At 35.9% G+C, this 19487-nt stretch overlaps 2 protein-coding genes across 2 annotated transcripts; both read left to right on the forward strand.

The window, feature by feature from the left end:
- Positions 1 to 6630: 6630 nt before the first annotated feature.
- On the forward strand, positions 6631 to 13897 carry LOC104893169 (NADPH-dependent aldo-keto reductase, chloroplastic). The gene is made up of 7 exons (XM_010679254.4): positions 6631 to 6792; positions 11946 to 11996; positions 12265 to 12341; positions 12507 to 12594; positions 12713 to 12988; positions 13099 to 13347; positions 13592 to 13897. The coding sequence occupies exons 1-7, from the start codon at positions 6697 to 6699 to the stop codon at positions 13676 to 13678; spliced, it is 924 nt and encodes a 307-aa protein (XP_010677556.1). The 5' UTR covers positions 6631 to 6696; the 3' UTR covers positions 13679 to 13897.
- A 2310-nt stretch (positions 13898 to 16207) lies between these two features.
- LOC104893339 (uncharacterized) lies at positions 16208 to 17179 on the forward strand. Its single transcript, XM_010679435.1, has one exon. The coding sequence runs from the start codon at positions 16208 to 16210 to the stop codon at positions 17177 to 17179; it is 972 nt and encodes a 323-aa protein (XP_010677737.1).
- Positions 17180 to 19487: the final 2308 nt, after the last annotated feature.

The raw sequence follows: 19487 nt of genomic DNA on the forward strand, positions 1-19487 counted from the left end.
AATGGTAACAAGTAATTATATGCTGCTTATGGACAAGTTGAACTTGAACCTTACTTTCAAGTTTGAAAGAAGAGACAAAATTCAAATGATTTAGGGGTTGTTTGGCAATCGGCGGTTGGCTGTTGGTTTTTGGCTGGTTTAGTTGGCTTGTTTGACTGGCTGGAAGCATTGGCTGTATGTATTGGCTTTTTAAGTTGGCTGTTTAAGCTAGCTGTTTGCAAAAGAGTGTGGCAAAATTAAGTGTGGCTGTTGGTTGTTTATTAGAGAGTTTGTGGGCCAACAAGCCAAAAGCCAATCCAAAAAGCTGCTCCAGGCAGCTTTTTCATTTTGGCTTAAAAGCCAGCTTTTCAGAGCCAATAACCAAACACTTTTTTTGGCTGTTTGACAAAATTGAAAAGCCAAAAGCCAATGAAAAAGCCATTTACCAAACATGGTCTAATCTTTACAGTGCTATTTATACTCTTGTATTTGAATAGGACTTACTATTATTTCAATCTGATTACTATGCGTTATTAGTATAGTATAGTATCTATTATTACTGACTTTACAAAAAAAATCTAATTTCTCAATCACCCTTAATTTAAAAGAAAAGAAAAAAAAAAGTAAACCATTTGCATGACAAATTATCTGGTTAAAGCCATCTGTTTGACGTTAGAATTAAAAAATAGGAAAAATGGATGAGAATACCCCCAACTTCGGCCCATCCGCTTTTAATATCTCCAATTATGGGTTATTCATGTATAATCCCAACCATTGGGGAGGTCTTCCATAAACACACCAAGGTGACTTGCAACTTGTTAGCTAGGTAATTTTTTTTATTTCTATTTCCTTTCTCTTTTTAATTTCTACTCCCACCACAAATCCCACCCACCACAACTTAAGCCACCCTCTCCCCCTCCCCTCCATTGCGCAGCCCTCTTGCCAGCCCAACCCTCATCCCCATCGATTTCCGCAACAACCCCCTCCCTTCCCCCTCCCCCTCAATTTTCGCGGTAACCCCCCCCTTCCCTTACCCCTCCCGTAATTCTCTCTCCTCTGTTCACGTGTCTGCCACCAGTGTTGCTGCTCGTGTCTCCCCCCTGTTGGGTCGTTGCTGCTTTGTGGTGCTGCCACCTCTGGTGGTGGTCATGTGTTGTTTTTTATGCGTCGTTGTTGTTGTTCTTTTCTTCGTCTGTCGTGCACCGCTATATTGATGTTCTGCCGTCGTGGTGGTGTTGTGTTTCTGCCACCTTGGCTGGGTTGTTTTGCCCCTATTCTTGTTGTTGATGTTGTTATGTTGTTGTTATTGTTAGAGTTTTGGTCTGATGAGTTACTTTGGTGTGTTATGGTCAGAGGTAGTGGTGGTGGTTTGTTGTGGTGATGTGGTGCTACGGAAAGAACCCGAAACAGAGGAGAGAGAAGAAAACCACGTAAGAGAAGGGGGTCTTTGGTGTGGCGGTTTTCGACGAGGTTTTAAAAATGGGGGTGAGGGAGGGGGCAATGGGTGGTGAGGGAAGCGGCAGTGGGTGGTAGTGGGGGTGAAGGAGGTGGTAGTGGGTGGTGAGGGAGGTGGCAGTTGGTGGTGAGGGGGTGGTAGTGGGTGGTAGTGGGGTGAGGGAAGGGTGGGATTAAAAAAAATACAAAAATAAAATAATCATTGATAATAAGCCAATAAAAGCATGACACTTAGCCTATTTACCAGTTAACTAGGTTTCCTTCAGGTCACGGTGCATTTGTGGCGGATCTACCCAATAGTTGGGATTATACAAGAATAACCCATATTTGGGAGTATTAAAAGCGGATGAGCCGAAGTTGGGGGTATTTTCATCTATTTTTCGTAAAAAATATTGTAAAAGTATCATAATGGCAAACTAAATTAACAACTTAAGGTTAAGGATGTCATCTAACTTGTAAAATTCTTGTGGGATAGAATGACTGGAATCCAAGATTTGGGACAAAATCCCATCTACATAACTGCACTTGGTCTTTTTTCTAACATACTAGTTGTTGGATCGCACGTGTTGCGCGTGTTAGGCTAGGAGTAGCTAGATTAGTGTGAAAATTGGTCAAATATATCCTACACATATTTACACTAATAACATGTTAATGACTCGCTATGTTAGCATTTTTATTTATGCAACCTGTTATAGACAAATCAGGTAATACGTAAAAGAGCTTTTCCTTATGTTACCCCCAAAATATTGTAGTCAATGTAGGTAGTAACATGATTAATTTTCTTCAAGTTTCTTGCTCATTGCTACTATTAGGTAGCTAACCCCCCTCAAAATACTTCCTTTGTTCTTTTCATATTGCAACAGTGAGATTTTTGCATTATTTACTCACCACCCTTTACCTATCTATAGTAATTTTTATATACGAAGAAATATGGTCATGTGGGATCTTGTTAGATTCGTCTCGATATATACTTTCAAAATATCAAATTCTTATAATTTTTACTAAAAAGAAATTAAAGATACGGTTTTTTCACCAAATACCCTCGACAAATTAAAAAATTCACCATATACCCTTAATGTTTGAAAAATGCATCATATACCCTTGAGTTTTCAAAAACGTGCACCAGATATCCTTTTTCTAACTTCTGTTAACTCACTATTAGCTTTATTTACCATTTTGCCATTATTAACCTTAAATCCTAATTCTAATCTAATCCTAACTCTAATCTAACTCTAATTCTAACCCGAATCCTAAACCTAAACCCTTACCCTAACCTTAACCACCCCTAACCCTAACACCCTGCCAGCCCCAACCCCTCCCCTTCCCCTCCACCCCAACCCAGGCCCCCACCCCCTCTACTCCACCGCCGCGGGCCCTCCACTCCATTGCCCCAACCCCCACTCCCTTCCCGGCGATTTCCCCCTCCCCTTCCTCGTCGATTTCCCCAATCCCCACCCCCTCGATTTCTGACTCTCTTGCCAACGATGCTTTCACTGGCGTCCTTAGCTCGCCGGAGCTTCCTTATCGCTTCTTTGCTTCCTCGAAAACGTAGAACTCCTACATGCTGGAATGATATTAGTGAAACCGTGGTGCTTGGATCCGAGTTCCTCGAAAGTGAAACAACTGAAAGTGATTCAAGAAAAGATCAAGACAGCTCAAGATCGACAGAAGAGTTATGCTGATTTGAAGCGAAGGGATGAAGAGTTGGGGAGAAGGTATTGTTGAGAACATCTCTAATGAAAGGGGTGATGCGATTTGTGAAGAAGGAAAAGTTAAGCACAAAGTATATCGGGCCATATGAGGTGTTAAAGAAGATCGAAAAAGAGGCATATAAGTTGAATTTGCCAAATGATTTAAGTCGAGTCCATGATGTTTTCCATATATCTAGTTAAGGAATATATTCCGGATGTGTCTCATGTGCTGCAACCTGAGACCATTGAATTAGATGATAGTTTGACTTACGAGGAAAGACCTGTAAGAATCCTTGATAGTAAAGTTAGAAGCTAAGTACTCGGACTAATGATGCAAGATTAGTCAAGATATTATGGTCAAACCATCAGATTGAGGAAGTAACATGGGAAGTTAAAGCGGATAAGCGCAAGAAATATCCGTCGTTGTTTTCCGAGGTTAGTTGTCGAGTTACGGGGTCGTAACTCCTTTTAAGGAGGTAGAATGCGATAGAGTTTTGCGCTTTTAATTTAGTTATTGCATTTTAGCATATTTTTGAGTCATTATATGCATTTTAGACATGAGAATTTGAGTCGAAAACTGCAATTTTGAATTTTAATCCGTTTTTGGAAAGTGATTATGACTTTTTGTAAGTTTCGAGGTCGAAACTTCTTTTAAGTGGGGTAGACTGTAATACCCCATATTTTTAGTATTTATTTAAATATTTATTTTATATTTATTTTCTAAAATAAATATTTTAAGCAAAGGGTATTTTAGTATTTCAGGTTTTAAATTATTTTGGCGGGAATATGGCGCCAAAATTGAATTTGTTAAGCTTTTCGTATTAAATCATAGTAAAAAAAATTCAAAAAAAAAAAAAAAAATTTTTTTTGGGCCATATTTCCTACGGGATTTATGTGATTGGAGGGAGTTTTGTTTTCTATAACTTCCAAATTTATGATGGAGGTTACAAATCTTGGTTTAATCTCCTAATTTATGGTGAAGGTTAAAACTATTTAATTTTGAAATTAAGTACTACCTATTCTACTCCTATAAATACCCCATACCTTAGCCATCTTTTCCACACAAAGAATTCGAAGAATCCATACTCTTACTTCAAAGTTCTTCTTTCTCTTCCTATCTATTCTAGTTTTATATTTCTTATTCAAGTTTCAATTTTCTTTGGTTTAAGAAAAATATTTTCATATTTCTTACTCAAAAATATTATGCTCATGATAGGTCATTCATGTTTAAATTCATGATTAAGTTCATGTGTAAATTACTTATTGGTTGGTTATGAGAAAGCTCAAACATAAGAATAAGTGAAGATACTAGTATACTTTTTGTGCAAGATCAAGGTACGTTATGTAGCTAGATCTTTTGAAATGTGTTTTATACGATAAAGTTGTTTATTGATTTATGGTTGGATTGGTTTAGAAATTTGGTTTAAAATGGTTACAATATTTTATTATTCACTCTTAAAGTGAAAAGAAAGAATGATTTTATCAATCATTTTATATATAGAAGTTTTGTGATCCTTTTTGGAAAATTAAATTATTTTTACAAGGAAAGGTTGATTTATTTTTATGAACTTTGAATGTTCAAAAAGTTGTTTAAGGAAAGGAGGTTTATTCATGACTTACAAGTCATATTATTATTATTTTCGCTTGATTAATATCAAGAGATTCAAAGTCCACTTGTTGGCAATTATAGTTACCCCTTGATATAGCTCCGTGATGGGATGACTAGCTTGGGGGTGTGCACACTTAGCAAAATAGAAGGGGAGATAAGAAGAGGAATTGTTTTCAGGATTATTTTTAATCCAAGTTATTTGAAAAGAGTTTGTTCTTAAAAGGTTATTCTTAAATTATTATTCAAGTGTTTGGAAAGAGTTTGTCCTTAAAAGGTTATTCTTGAATTATTATTAAGTGTTTGAAAGTAGTTTATTCTTAAAGAGTTATTCTTGAATATTGGTGATGGAGTTTTCGAAATGAAAAATATTGCGAACTAACAAATGTGTTACTAGTATATTTCATACTCAGTTTTATACTGACGCATATTTCCTTTTTCTTATTTCCTATTGGCTTTGCCCTGTTTACCTTTTTGGTAAGCAGTTTTAATGTTGAATTTTTGGATGTGCATGGGAGCATACTAAGAAGGGGATCTTCACCTAGATTAGGGTATTTTATTTATATTGAGTATTGAGACAATATTATTTACTTTTATTAATAAAGAAGTATTATTATTTTTTGTTAAAGTCTTCCGCTATAAATTATATTGTTGGTTAATAGTTGGTTGCCGAAAGCGTGTTAGTCACGTGGCAGTAATACTCCTAATTACTCAAATATTATTTACTAAATTATTTATTTAAAAGCGAGTAATTTGGGGGTGTTACACTCTTACCTCCGATGCTTTCACCGGCGTCCTTAGCTCGCTGGAGCTTCCTTGTCGCTTCTTTGCTTCCTCGCCATTGTTGCGTCTCTCTCCTCCCTCGAAACTTTCCCACTCTCTCCTGTGTCGCTGTTGTGTCTCTCTCCTCCCTGATGTGTCGTTGCTGCGTCAACGGGGGAGGGGAGGGGAAAATTGACGGATAATTAAGTAAATTTATTGGGGGACATCATAGCTCCCCCTTTCCCTTATATAATAGAGATAAAGTTCAGTTTAATTCAATAGGGGAGCTTTCTACTAAAAATGGAAAGAAAGCCAACAAAAAGAAGGCACGTCGATATCGGCAAGAGAAGTTGGAATCAAAGCTATTTTCCTGCTGTCCTTTGAGACTCGAGAGAACTTCATGGAATTCCTCTTGCGGATTTACTTTAAATAAGTTTTTTTCAGTTTAAGATTAATCAGGTGAAAACAACACACCCTAAATGAGAAAAAAAAACTTTAGATGTTGTACCATGCTGTCCATGCACATAATATTCGAATTATTGGGGTTTATAATGAATTCAGTGGTCTATCTCTATTATATGAAGTCCACCATTTTTTTACAATTACACCCTTATTTAAAAAAGCAATTACAATTACTACCATTTATTGGTTTTTTAAAGAAAAAAAATCCCTACTAACAGTTTTACCCTCAACTAACAAAAGACAATTACAACTTCTCCAGTTTATTGATTTTTTTTCCAAAGAGTACGGTGAACTTTGTGAACAATTTTTCGTACATATTATAATGAGTATCTATTTGTTTTACACGTATCGCGTGCATGTAAAAATAGTTCCATATTACTCCCTCCATTTCAAAATACAAGACATTCAAGGTCGGCATTTGACAGTCAATTACTCTAAAATTATATTGATAGAATCTTTTTTAAAATAATAATGTTACTATAGTATTTTTCAAGACGAATTCAAGGATATAATTTTTATAATTTTATTTATTATATTGTAGTAAATATTTGTGATCAAAGCAAATTTTCGTAAATTACAAGAATGCCACTTGTTTCGCAAAATTCGTCTACCCGAGGAATGTGATCTCTATCACTCTTACCCCTCACTCTCGCTCCTTTTACCCCCCCTGCTTTTTTGATATATAAGGACTAATAATTTTGTCAATCAATATCCTAAAAACATTGAAGAATTAGAGAAAAAATGGAATACTTTGAGTTAAACATTGGAGCAAAAATCCCTTCTATTGGACTGGGGACATACGCAACTCCGCCACAAATTCTTGCTCCTGCCATCAAGGTTTTGTCTCTGTTAGCCTCACTTAATCTTTTGTATTCTTTTATATCTAATTTTGACTGCACACTGTTACTGTATGTTGTTTAATGTTCTCTAATCCTGTAACTTTAAAATAAACCTTTAGCTCTCAGTAATCCAACTGTTTTCACTTCTATGATGTCAGAATTATCAAGTTTCAGAATTGGGTTAAATTTTTTTTTTTTGACAGGCTGAATTGGGTAAAAACTTAGATGTTCTTATGCAGGATTGGTTATTTGACAATTAATTTTGCAACCACATACCTTCTTTGTCCTCAGTTAATTGTCCTCTTTAACAAGTAAGCATAAAAAAATTGATTAGTTAGAGAGAGTCAGTGGAGACCCCATATCGCATGAAATTGGAGAGGTGAAATGGTGAATAGTTGGGACTTGGGGGACTCGCATTAACTGGTTTGAGTGGTTTGAGTGATGTGAATTTTCCATTAAAGGCAACAAAACATTATTTATAGACTAACCAAAATAGTACTTCGTTTTTTTTTTTCCGTTTCTGCTAGCCTTATAGTAGGCTTAGTGCATATATTGTGCAAAGAAGGTAGATATATCTACGTAAATATATGGAGATAGGAGAATAATATTGAAGAATAAAATTATGATGATAAACTTCTCTAGTTTGCTACATATTTATACTAGCCTATTTACTAAGTTAATGAGAGATTGTCTCTCTTACACATCCTATCAATGAGCGATATAGAATCTCAATAACATGCAACCTTTATCTAGTAAATCAATTATAGCCTTGTTATTAATAAAGGAGGAGAGAAGAGGCCATAATTCAACAGTTTTTCGTTGCAAACACACAACTTATACATTTATTATAAATGTGTCAAAAGTCAAATGGATCAACTAAAAGAAGATGGAGGAAATATACAAGATAATTATACGAGGGTTAAATAAGTACATGCACCCTTTTCTAAATTACGTTGTTTTATCATTTTTAGAGTATAATTTTAAAAAATTATTGTTATTTGTTTCCTTAAATTTTACAACTAAAGATTCCTTTTTTTTAATTTAAATTTAAAAGGTATATGTTCTTTTACCTTAAGACTTAAGTGCAGATGTTCATTTACTATATGCTCTTTTCATTATAACCTTTGTTCTTTCATAAATATAAATTTACACATTATTTAATTTTAAGTCGCGTGCTCTTTTTTTTCTAAAGTAGAAAAGTTATTGAGAAAAGTTCGTGTTCTTTTATATAAATGGTATGTTCTTTTTGGGAGTATATGTTTTTAGAGACAAGGAGTTTAGGACAAAGGGCCCTAAGCCAATAGAGGAATGAAATGTGTTTGGGTCTAGAAAATCAGGTTCGTGTTTGCGATGTAGCAAAATAAGAGAAAAACATCACAAACACTATTTTTCTACATACATACACTCATTGTTACATACAAAAACTTTGTTATATGTCTAAGTGTTAGATTTCTGTCATTTCCCTTAGCCCATAACAGTTGAGAAAAGAGCCAAAAAGGAATTTCAAGGTTTGACGATAGGTATCATTTCCTCCGTTTCATAATGCTCGCTACACTTTCTATTGTGGGAAGTTTCACATTACTTGCTACACTTCCTTTTTGGGAAATAAACTCTCTCTATCTCTCTCCTCTCACATGGGTCCCTTTTCTTTTCACTCTCTACCTCTCTCTTCTCCAAAAATTGCCTAGGAGTCCGTGAATTGAGAAGTGTAGCGAGTAATATGAAACGTATGTTAGAAGTAATCATGAGGATGAACCAGATTTTGTAAAGTTGGGGATTTCAGTAATTCACCAGCAACAAAAGTCTAGACATAGTAATTCTAGCTATCATCTGGTAGTCAGAAAATAGAGAGAAAGTTATTGGTGAGAAAAGGGATGGAACAGAATTACTAACTAATGAGCTAAGCTGCCTAATGGTCCTTTATATAGAATCAATAAAAAGAATCTAATGCTAACAATTACAATCTATTACATAGGATGACTCAGCAGATTACTCTAACTAACATGCACCTGTAGGCAGTAGCTTTCTATTAGACTTTGGAGAGCCTGACACTGATGTCAATAGGGCCGTGGAGTGAGTTCCAACAATAGTGAAGACAGCAGAGCCTGCTAGTCATCGTTCTCATCAGATGTACTATGATTAAATTTGATTGCTGAGGCTCAGAAAGTGCTAATACTGCTGGCCTTGCTAATATACACATTCTCTAAGAAGCTTATTGATTTTCGAGATATCATTGGCGGCAATCCTCATGGATTATACGTTGTTTACAGTTTTTCACCTAGTTCATCTTGTTTTCACAGTTAATTCTATCTATTAAGCTTCAAATTTCCAAGCACAAGTCTAAATCTTAGGTTTCAGGAGCAATGTCCAATTTAGTTGGCTTTCACTATTGGGATGAAATCATGAAACTACGAATATGAAAGTGTAAATACTTTGAAAGTTTCCTTTCACCTCTTATTAGGGTAAAACGTAAAGTTAAGGGAGCCGAGTTTACGCTGGGTAATCTAATACGTTCAGGTAGATTACGAGCTTGTTGTTAAAGCTGCTGTGTTATACTTCCTCCGTTTTTTTACTTGTGTCATTTCCCACTTTTGGCAATTCCCTATTACTTACATCAATACTATTTTTGGCAATATATTCTCTCCCTCTCTCTCCTAACACATGCGTTTCTTTTTTATCTCTCTATCTCTCTCTTCTCCTTGGTCCTTGTGCAAACACAAATGATGCAAGTAAAAAAAACGGAGGAAGTATTGTTAATGGAGAAGACAGAGGGAAGTTTTCCAATACAATGAATATTATCCTTGGCATCTCGTCTCTTTGTAGAGAATAGTTGGCTTATCAAGTGAAATTGTGTTGCACGTTTCAGGTGCTCATTAAGTGTAGGGATCTCTCTTTTTCATGAACTTAATTCACGTGGCTTATATGGATCAAAGGATGTGGGTTGGGTAATGTACATGGAGAATTGGACAACTTAAAACCTAAGCCTATTCTTTCCATCTTGTAAAATTAAAATTAGTTTATAATATATTCAGATAAGGGCTAATAAATTATGATGGGTATCAAGTTCGTTCATATGTCTAGACTTCAGATAAGTTCAATTAAGCAATTAATGGCCAATAAGGCATAATTGCACATTAAAGAAATTCATGAGTTTGTCTTCCAAAGATTTTTCATCTTTAATGTGCCGACATCTAGGCAATTAAAGCAATTAATGTACATCAAGTTATTATGAAGGATGTGCTCAGTGAGGGATCCTCAATTATACGACATGGGAATGTACATTTTAACACCATTTTGGGAGAAAAAGAGGAAATTATTCAGAAAATAGCCAACTTTGAAACCCGATGAGTTCTCTTAAATTGGCAAAATAGTCTATCTAGAATCACAAATTGACTGAACTTTAGTGCTAAAGTGGCGTCGTCTGAATTTTTTTTACCTTTCCTATGTTGTTTACATCAACCTGCTTATTCTTACTTGCTTATAAAGTTAATTTTAGATTTCTAGAAATGGCATCGAGGCTGTAGTGGTATTAGTTTCTTATATCATGTTATGCTTATTTGTAAACCCTGAGTGTGGATTCCATCCCATTCTTACGGTGTTCTAACTTTTCTTTAAGCAGCCTAATCACTTTGTTATAAAGATTGATTAGCCCAGGAACTGAGATTCCTGTCAATTTTCAAAATTATAAAGCAAGAATGCAGTATAGAAGAAGACTGAGGTAAATTAAATAAGGGTAAAAAGATACTGGGAAAGGGGTAAAATCCTAACATTCATGAAGCATCTGCAATGTAATTTTCATGCCCAAGGACTCAAGGAGTGTAGATATTATTCTCTCCAGATTTGGGGGACTGTACTCATTCCCCTAGCTTGATGTATTTCCAATGTACATTTTATGCACATTATTATTTTTCGATTGATAAAACTATCCTAAATCATCTTATCTTGGTTCTCGATCATGAATATCAGTCTAAGCAGTGCCTATAGAGCCTATTGAGGAAGTCTTTCCGAAGTAAAAGATACTTAGAAGCACATTCTGTGCTTGTATAACCGTTCTCGAACAGAGCACGAAGAAAGTATTATCTTGCAGATATAGTATATCTGATTTGACTTCTTGTGTTAGTCATTCTATTTTCTCTCTTCACGATATCGAATATATATGGAATAATGAAGATTATTTGTATTGTTTATGGAGAAAAGAGCTAGCTATTACTCCCTTTCAGATTTTGAGTTACTAACTAGGTATGTCGTTATTGGCGATTAAGAAGCTTAAAGGATCAAAACTGCATTGGTTGCTCTGAAACTTGAGAGTGTTGTTGTATCAGTGTGCCACATCGTGTTTGTGTGCTTGATTGCCTATGAGCCTTTTCTTTCAGTTTCTTTCGGTCATGTATCTTCATCAGAGAAGTGAAGAAGGTTTATCTAGGAACTCCACAATTGATTGAAGATCTATTTGGAGCATTCTTTTCTGTACTTCCTGTGCTATATTGAACTTCTGATAGAGAAACGTTATAACTTATTATAAATTCCCTCCATGCTGTCAAGATAGCTGTAGAGAGTGTGTTTGGCTTGTATGTTTTGTATTTCTCGTTGATGGTCTAATAATTTGCTAGTTACATTCCATGCGAAGGTGATTTTGCTAGTGGTTGTTTGTTTTCTTTTGGGTATATCTTCTTGCTTCAGCTTTTCCTCTCCGAAAATTTCTTTATGCACAAATCAACTAAGAATTTTTGATGCTTATCAATAAACTTCTTCCCTTTGCTGATTGTCTTGTTCTCGTTGTTGCACTCGTCCTAATTCTCTGTTGAACTTCTGGTCTATTGCTTTCTTGTACTACTATCCCATTTGTCCGAGATCTATTTTCTTCATTGAAGAGTCTCTTGACTGGAAATAATATGTTGCATATAGTAATACATCTAGAGAGGGCTTAAAATGTCAAACTTAAAGAAGAAACAATTGCCAAATAGGCAATCGCAAATATAAGCATTGTCACATATCAGGGGAGCCTATTCTGCTAATTAGCTCTATAGAGTAAACAATGCATACAGATATTCCAAATCTGACAATGTGTACCTATCAACATCTTACACTGACCAAGTGTATAAGAAAATGCTAGCTCTTATGCTGGGAGCTCACTTTTATCTTTTCTTGCAGCTGGGTTACCGACACATTGATTGTGCTCATATCTATGGAAATGAGAAGCAGGTATTGAAAAACTTCTCGATCCTTTCACCTCTTTGGCTCTTTATAATATCTTTTGTTTCTTTTCTTTAAAAAAATTCAATATACTTATATAGTTGAAGATCTAGTTTCAGTCGGAATTTCCCCAATCTTGAAAGTATATTACCATGACACCAAGTTGCATTGAGTCGTGAATGTTTCAAAAGAGGGATATAGGAATTTCCTTTCAATAAAAAAGGGGATGATTATTAGAGATATTTGTCGACCTCATTGTGCTTTCCTTGATTATTAGATTGGAGGTGTTCTAAAGGAGCTGTTTGAAGATGGCATAGTGAAGCGAGAGGACTTATTTATCACCTCCAAACTCTGGTTAGTATTAGTTTTATGTATGTTATGAAGTTGTGTAGGTAGATCTTAGTTATTATGAAGGATGACCATCAAGCTAGATGTCTTGCAGCTAATAGTCTTTGTTATATGTAATTATGTGAAACTTAACTCTATTGACTTGTCTCTTTTGTTAACCTCAATATGCAGGAACTTTGATCACGAGCCAGAAGATGTGCCGAAGGCACTGGATAGAACTTTGAGTGACCTTCAACTAGACTACTTGGACCTATATCTTGTATGTAACCTGATCTATCGGGAAAAAACTTTATAGAGTTCTTTTTCCTAATCATATAAATTCAACCTGTATATATCATGTTAATTCTTTTTTCTCTGATGCTTTTGTTGTCAAAAAGATCCACTGGCCAGTAAAGGAAAAAAAAGGATTACGTGGTGACAGTCTTGAGATATACATTCCAGCAGACATACCTAGTACATGGAAAGCAATGGAGGCACTTTATGATTCAGGTAAGGTCCGAGCCATTGGAGTTAGCAATTTCTCTGTGAAGAAACTTGACGATCTTCTTGAAGTTGCTCGTGTTCCTCCTGCTGTAAATCAAGTTGAATTACATCCTATGTGGCAACAAGCAAAACTACATGATTATTGTAGATCAAAGAACATACATCTATCTGTGAGATTCCAATTTGAAGGCTTTTTGTAATGCCTTTATTATACATATATCACTTTTGTACTTCTGCTATCACATCAATTAGAATGTCAAGCAAAAATTGTGTTTCTCAGGGATATTCACCATTGGGTTCTCAATTTTCTGAAGCAAACAAGAAAGGACTTCTTGTCAATCCTATTCTCAATGTGGTCGCAAAGGAACTAGGGAAGTCTCCTGCACAAGTAGCACTTCGTTGGGGGCTTCAGATGGGGCACAGTGTATTGCCAAAAACCTCAAGTGAAGCAAGATTGAAAGAGAATTTGGATATTATAAATTGGTCCATACCTGAAAATTTGCTCTGTAAATTTTCCGAGATCAAACAGGCAAGTTTCGGTTGTCATTTATCTTTTCTCCTCTGTGCTGTTGCATTTTCCTTTGTTTTATATTGCAAAATTTGGATGCAATATTTCCATACTAGGAATGATTCTGCTTTTTAGTCATTTGAATTCGATGAATGTTCAGTTAATTATTGATCACAAAAAAGAAAAATAAAGGGTGAATGCATGTGCTTGTTCCTAAATTGGTATTGTGCTCGGTTCATGCATACTTAATACCTTTTTCTTCCAGGAAAAATTTGTTACAGGCAAGGAAATGGTGCACGAGGCATCAGCTGGCTACAAGTCTCTTGAAGAACTATGGGATGAGCAACTCTGAGTTGTAACAAAAAAGTATTTCACAGATCCTATGTCAGTCTATGTGTTGTGAGCTAATTACATCAAGGCACCAATTGTACTTAAGTATGGTACTTTAGGACAGAAGTTGGAATGTATTGTTTTTAATATCTAATAATCGAAATATCATTTGGGGAGCCTTATCCATGTACAATTGAAAGTTCTTTCTGTATAGTTTGACTTATGAAAACGAAATTTCGTCTTTCGAGTGTTTTATTTGCAGTCAAAGACAGAAGTTTGGCTCGTCGGCTTCATATACTTCGATGTCGGCTTAAAAATATGTGCTTAGATAAGAAGCTATTCTGGGGAATAAATTGGAATGCTATTGTTGAACAACTATAACATTTTGGCAACCAAGTGCAGAATTGTGAGCAAGGCTGCGTGTTTTTACAACGTCAACGTCCTATACTAGCGGACATTTCGCTAACTTGTACTTATTGGCGTCAACGAATGAAAGAGAAATATATTCAAGAAGGTGACTTGCCTACGAAGCTTCTGTTCCGACGACTTCGTCAGAAAAAGCAAACAAATTATATTCACATGTTGCAAACTGAAGATGGTAACTGGGCGACTCAACATACGGAGTTGGAACATCTAATTCAGCAACATTTTCAAACTCTCTTAACGTCAAATGGTGGGCCGGAAGACTCTCTAACGTTTGCTCACGACGGAATTGACCTCGTATTACGTGAGCTTAATCTTCCGGTTATTTCTCGACAAGTTCTCTCTCCTTATTACAGCCACTAACTTCGGAGGAAGTGGAAAATGCCATATTTTCTTTGCCAGATGGGAAATCGCCGGGTTTAGATGGTTATAATGTGGAATTTTTCAAATGTTATTGGTCCACTGTGGGGGAATGCATAACGGCAGCCGCGAAGAGATTTTTTGCTACGGGCCATTTATTGAAAGAATGGAACCAAACGCTGATTATTCTTGTTTCGAAGGTCAGCCCGCCGGTGGAGGTAAATCACTTACGTCCAATTAGCTTATGTAATGTTCTTTACAAATGCATTGCAAAATGTATGGTTAATCGCATGAAGTCCTTGTTATCATTATTAATTGACGACTACCAGAATGCTTTTGTCCCGGGGCGACATATGGATGACAACATACTTTTTGCACATGAACTTACACATATTATAAATAAGCAACGCAGGGGCCCGAAACACTTAGCAGCTCTCAAACTAGACATGAGTAAGGCCTGTGACAGAGTAAGTTGGGTTTTCATGCTACGAGTGCTTCGAGCTTATGGATTTCCAGAGCACTGGATAAAAATGATACAAGAATGTATCTCAACAGTGTCATATCGGGTTTTAATTAATGGCCATGCAACACAACCGTTCATTCCTACTTGTGGATTACATCAAGGTGATCCTCTTTCGCCATATCTATTCTTGTTTTGCATGGACATCCTTTCTCGTATGACAAGCTTGGCAACGGAGATACGTTTGTTTCATGGAATTCGTGTTCGCAATCAGGGTCCAACGATATCACATCTCTTTTTTGCGGACAATTCTATGTTTTTCTTCAGAGCATCACAGGATTCTTGTCGGGAAGTAATTACAGTGATCAACCGATTCTGTGCTATATCGGGACAACTCCTAAATCTACAAAAGTCTCAGAAAGCCAAAGGGATTATAAATCCATCCTGCGCATGGATTCACAAACATCACTTGGTACTTACCTCGGCATCCCCATTGATTTTCAAACAACCAAGGTTCAACACTTTACTCCTCTATTGCATAAGATTTAGAAGCGTGTTTCTAGTTAGAACCACCTTCATCCATCACAATATGCAAAGGTGATTATTATTAACTCCATCCTCATCGGTGCAATCATGAACCTATTGGGAATTTTCCGAATCCCCACCACCATAGCTAACAAAATTGACAACATGCTAGCAATGTTTTTTTTGGAAAGATACTCAAGGAAGAGGAATTCAATGGAAAAAACGTGATATCAGGTCAAGGGGGACTCGACATTCGTAATATAGGGTTTTTTAACAAGGCTCTATTGATGAAGAAAGCATGGCGCATAAAAAGAAATCCACTCTTGCTCCTCTCAAAAGTCTACCAACAATCTGGACTTTCTGTAACCTCCTTGGCTCGTCGACATACACATAGGAAGTTCCTGGGGACGAAAAGGTATTATACTGGTAGAGGATTTAATTAATAAGTATACAAACTGGAAGGTGGGAGATGGAAGCAGGATAGGGGTTACTACTCACCTGTGGATGCACGGCTCTCGACCAATTTTTCGCGATTCTACACCGTTATCTGATGCCCGCAACTTAAAGGTGGGTGATCTGATGCTTGGCAATAACCAGGGATGGAACATTCGAAAGATCAATAACTTATTTGAACCGCACAGTGCACGTCAAATACAAGCTATTGAATTACCTGGGGATCTGAATCAAAAGGACGAGGAGTTCTGGCCTTTTACCAAATCAAGTAACTACACCACAAAATCGGGGTATGCAATCTTACTCCAACAGTAAAATGATATCAGGAGCATGACATCTGCCATGGATACAAAAAATTTTCGTATTCTTTGGGGATTGCGCATCATGCTAAAATGGAAACTTTTCCTCTGGAAATTGTGGCACAATGGTATTGCCACAACCCACAACTTATACAATCGTCAGATTGGAACCTCAAGCGAATGTCCAATTTGCTTGGCTGATATAGAGGATACTCAGCATCTGTTCAGATGGTGCCCATTGGCTATTGAGATTTGGGATCGTGTGAGTTTGGGGGTTCAATCGCCTAGTGGGTCTAACTTGTCGTTTTGTGATTGGCTAAGTCATTGGTTAATTTTTTTCTCTAAAGAGGATATTCATCCTTCTCGGCTTCCGAAGTTTGTGGGAGCTTTGTGGTCAATCTGGAAGTCCAGAAATGACCAGGTATTTCAGACCCATCGGCCAACGATTCAGTCGCTTGTCATCCAACTACAAGAGAGTGATAAGCAACATGACATTTTCTTAGCTCAGACTCACGATCCTACTCGAAATCCCCGCGACCCTAATACTCCGCCGGGATTTTGCTATGTTCAATTGGGGCAGCGACTCTCTGCAGCACGACCATCAACTGTTCAAATTGATGGGTCTTGGGATAGACGAACCAATGCAGGAGGAGTCGCCTGGGCTACTACCTTTGACCCTGATTTCATACAAGCGCAACAAGGCAGGTTTTTTTTTGCTCTCTCAGCGCTAGCTACTGAAGCTACGACATGTCTCAACTCATTGCTCTGGGCGAAGTCTACAAGACAACTCAACATTAAAATCTTAACAGATCCATCTGTTCTCGTTCAACTTCTTCAAGCTGAGAATCATCAAGACATTTCGCTAAAATGGACAATTCTACGAATTCGAATATTGGGTAAAACCTTCACATCCTGTCAATTGCAAAAGGTTTACAGGCTACAGGTTTCGATGGCACATCAACTGGCCCAATGGTGTCGGAAGAACCGTAGGGGCGTTGGTTAGACAATTTCGTTTTATTTCTCCTTTGGTTTGTTTACTATTTTGTATGGTTTTCAGTTGTAAAAAAAAAAAAAGACAGAAGTTTGTCTTCCAAAGATATTTCATCTCAAATAGTTTCATTAAGTAATTTATAGTTATTTCAACTGCTCTAGGATTCTCATGGCATTACAAATTATCAACATAAATTATGACATTCCAAATTCTCATGGCATTCCAAATTATGACAGAAACTAATCGAGATGGTATTAATAAATACAATTACTTCCTTCAAAAAATATATATAAGATATATATTAAGTACTACATTCTTTTACATTATTATCACCCATATAATAACAATTTTAATTTATGAATAACATATATGTGGATTTGTGATAATTTAGCCCATCAGGGACTTCCATTTAAGTATCTACATCTAGTGATTTGCACCTAGTGATCTATATAACTATATAAGTATGTTGGTACAACATATCTTAGTCGTACTTGTAGTTTGTTAGGACTTAAGGTTACAAGAATAGGTTAATCTATATAATTTTGAGATATCAATTGTTTTTATTATTTTTACTTATAAATAATTAAAGATATTATTGATTAAAGTTGAGCATTGGAAGTTGGATTGTGATCAAACTTTACATATGCAATTAATATAAAATAGAGGAAATATTTAGCAGTATCATGTTTCTTATTACGCTTTCTTACAGATACCTAATTATATTTGACCTATACACTCTTTGAACTGTGGCATATGTATGATTTATGAACTTCTTGTCCAAATTCCTCATAATTTTCAAGTGATTTCAGCTGTGCATTGATTGCCTTTTTTTCATTTTGGCCAATATTATTTACAACAACATTAATTTACCATCTTTGATTCCACATTATTTTCTATCATATATTATTTTACCCGCTATGGAATAATAGCAGATCTCATTCATAACAATTTCTTTTAATTACATTGTATATTTGCGGAAATGTAATCGATTGAAGCTTCATTAGTCATTGCTTTCAAGTTCCTATATTTTAGAGTATAAAAGAGTTCAAGAAAATAAAATTAAGGGATTGAAGCAACAATTTGACAAATAACATATGGAGCCCACATTTATTTAGCTAAAATTGTGCTAGAGATGTCCATAGGATGTGTCGGGGCAGATGTTTCCATTCCTATATCATCCTCACTTATTTTGATCCCCATTTCCCCCAACGAGTCCAAAATCCGTCTTTATCCCCGACCCGATAGTGGTTAATGTAAAACCATCAGCACCCCACAACCACCTGGGTGTCCATACCCATCTAATCCCAATCTTCCCACCCTATCACCCACTAAAACCTGCCTTAGATCCACTGAAAATCTGCCTTAGACCCATTTAAAAATAATATATATAAGGATGCAAAAGTAGTATATTATGTAGTACATCCACATACTATCTCAAATGCATTACACTGAGTTCATTAATTCATCATATACCCGAGTTTACCATACTAAGACTATATTGAGCTTATTTGCTCATTTAAAACTCTCCTTTTAAGTGTATTTTGTTCATTTGGATGATTTCAAATGAGCAATGAGAAAAAGAAATAGTCTAGGATATACCATGCTCACGTATTACCAACGAACTAAGCTATTATGTGATATTGGTCTTCGTGGAAAAAATAATATACTTAAAGACAAAATAATATTTCAAATGACACAAATTAAGAAATAATAATGTTTACATTAAGACTTGAACCTACAACTTCTTATTTGAAAACCAATGCACTACCAACTAATCCACAACCTCACATTGATCTTTGTGGAAAAAATAAATTTAGAGACAAGACAACATACTTAGTACATTCGACAATATATTGTATCTTTGTCTTATGCAATTATACTCCTCTTTATATATATTATTAATAGATAACGTGGATATTACGTTGATATTTATCATCTTCTTTGTCATCACAAATTGGATTTACTATGATTTCTCGAGTATGGTTGTATGTATTCCATTTAGAGGTGTGATAGGTTATTTTTTCAATTACTAAATGCATAATCTGTCTTTTGTCATGTGTTATATCTAAAAGTAGGGGTGATAATTAGCTTGGCCTGTTCGCAAATAGTTCGAGCTCGGCTCGTTTAAGCTCTGCTCAGATTCGGGCTCGACTCGAGACTTTAACGAACGAGCCAAACCGAACTAGGTCAAGCTCGACTCAAAAAACTCGTGAACAGGCTCGATTATTATTTTGTATAAAAATATAGCTTAAAGCCTTTAAAAAGTTATTTATATGATAAACACTTTAAAAATAATTAGTATACATATCCTTTTATACAA

This window comes from Beta vulgaris, chromosome 5 (assembly GCF_026745355.1).
Source record: "Beta vulgaris subsp. vulgaris cultivar EL10 chromosome 5, EL10.2, whole genome shotgun sequence".
Classification (NCBI taxonomy): domain Eukaryota; kingdom Viridiplantae; phylum Streptophyta; class Magnoliopsida; order Caryophyllales; family Amaranthaceae; genus Beta; species Beta vulgaris.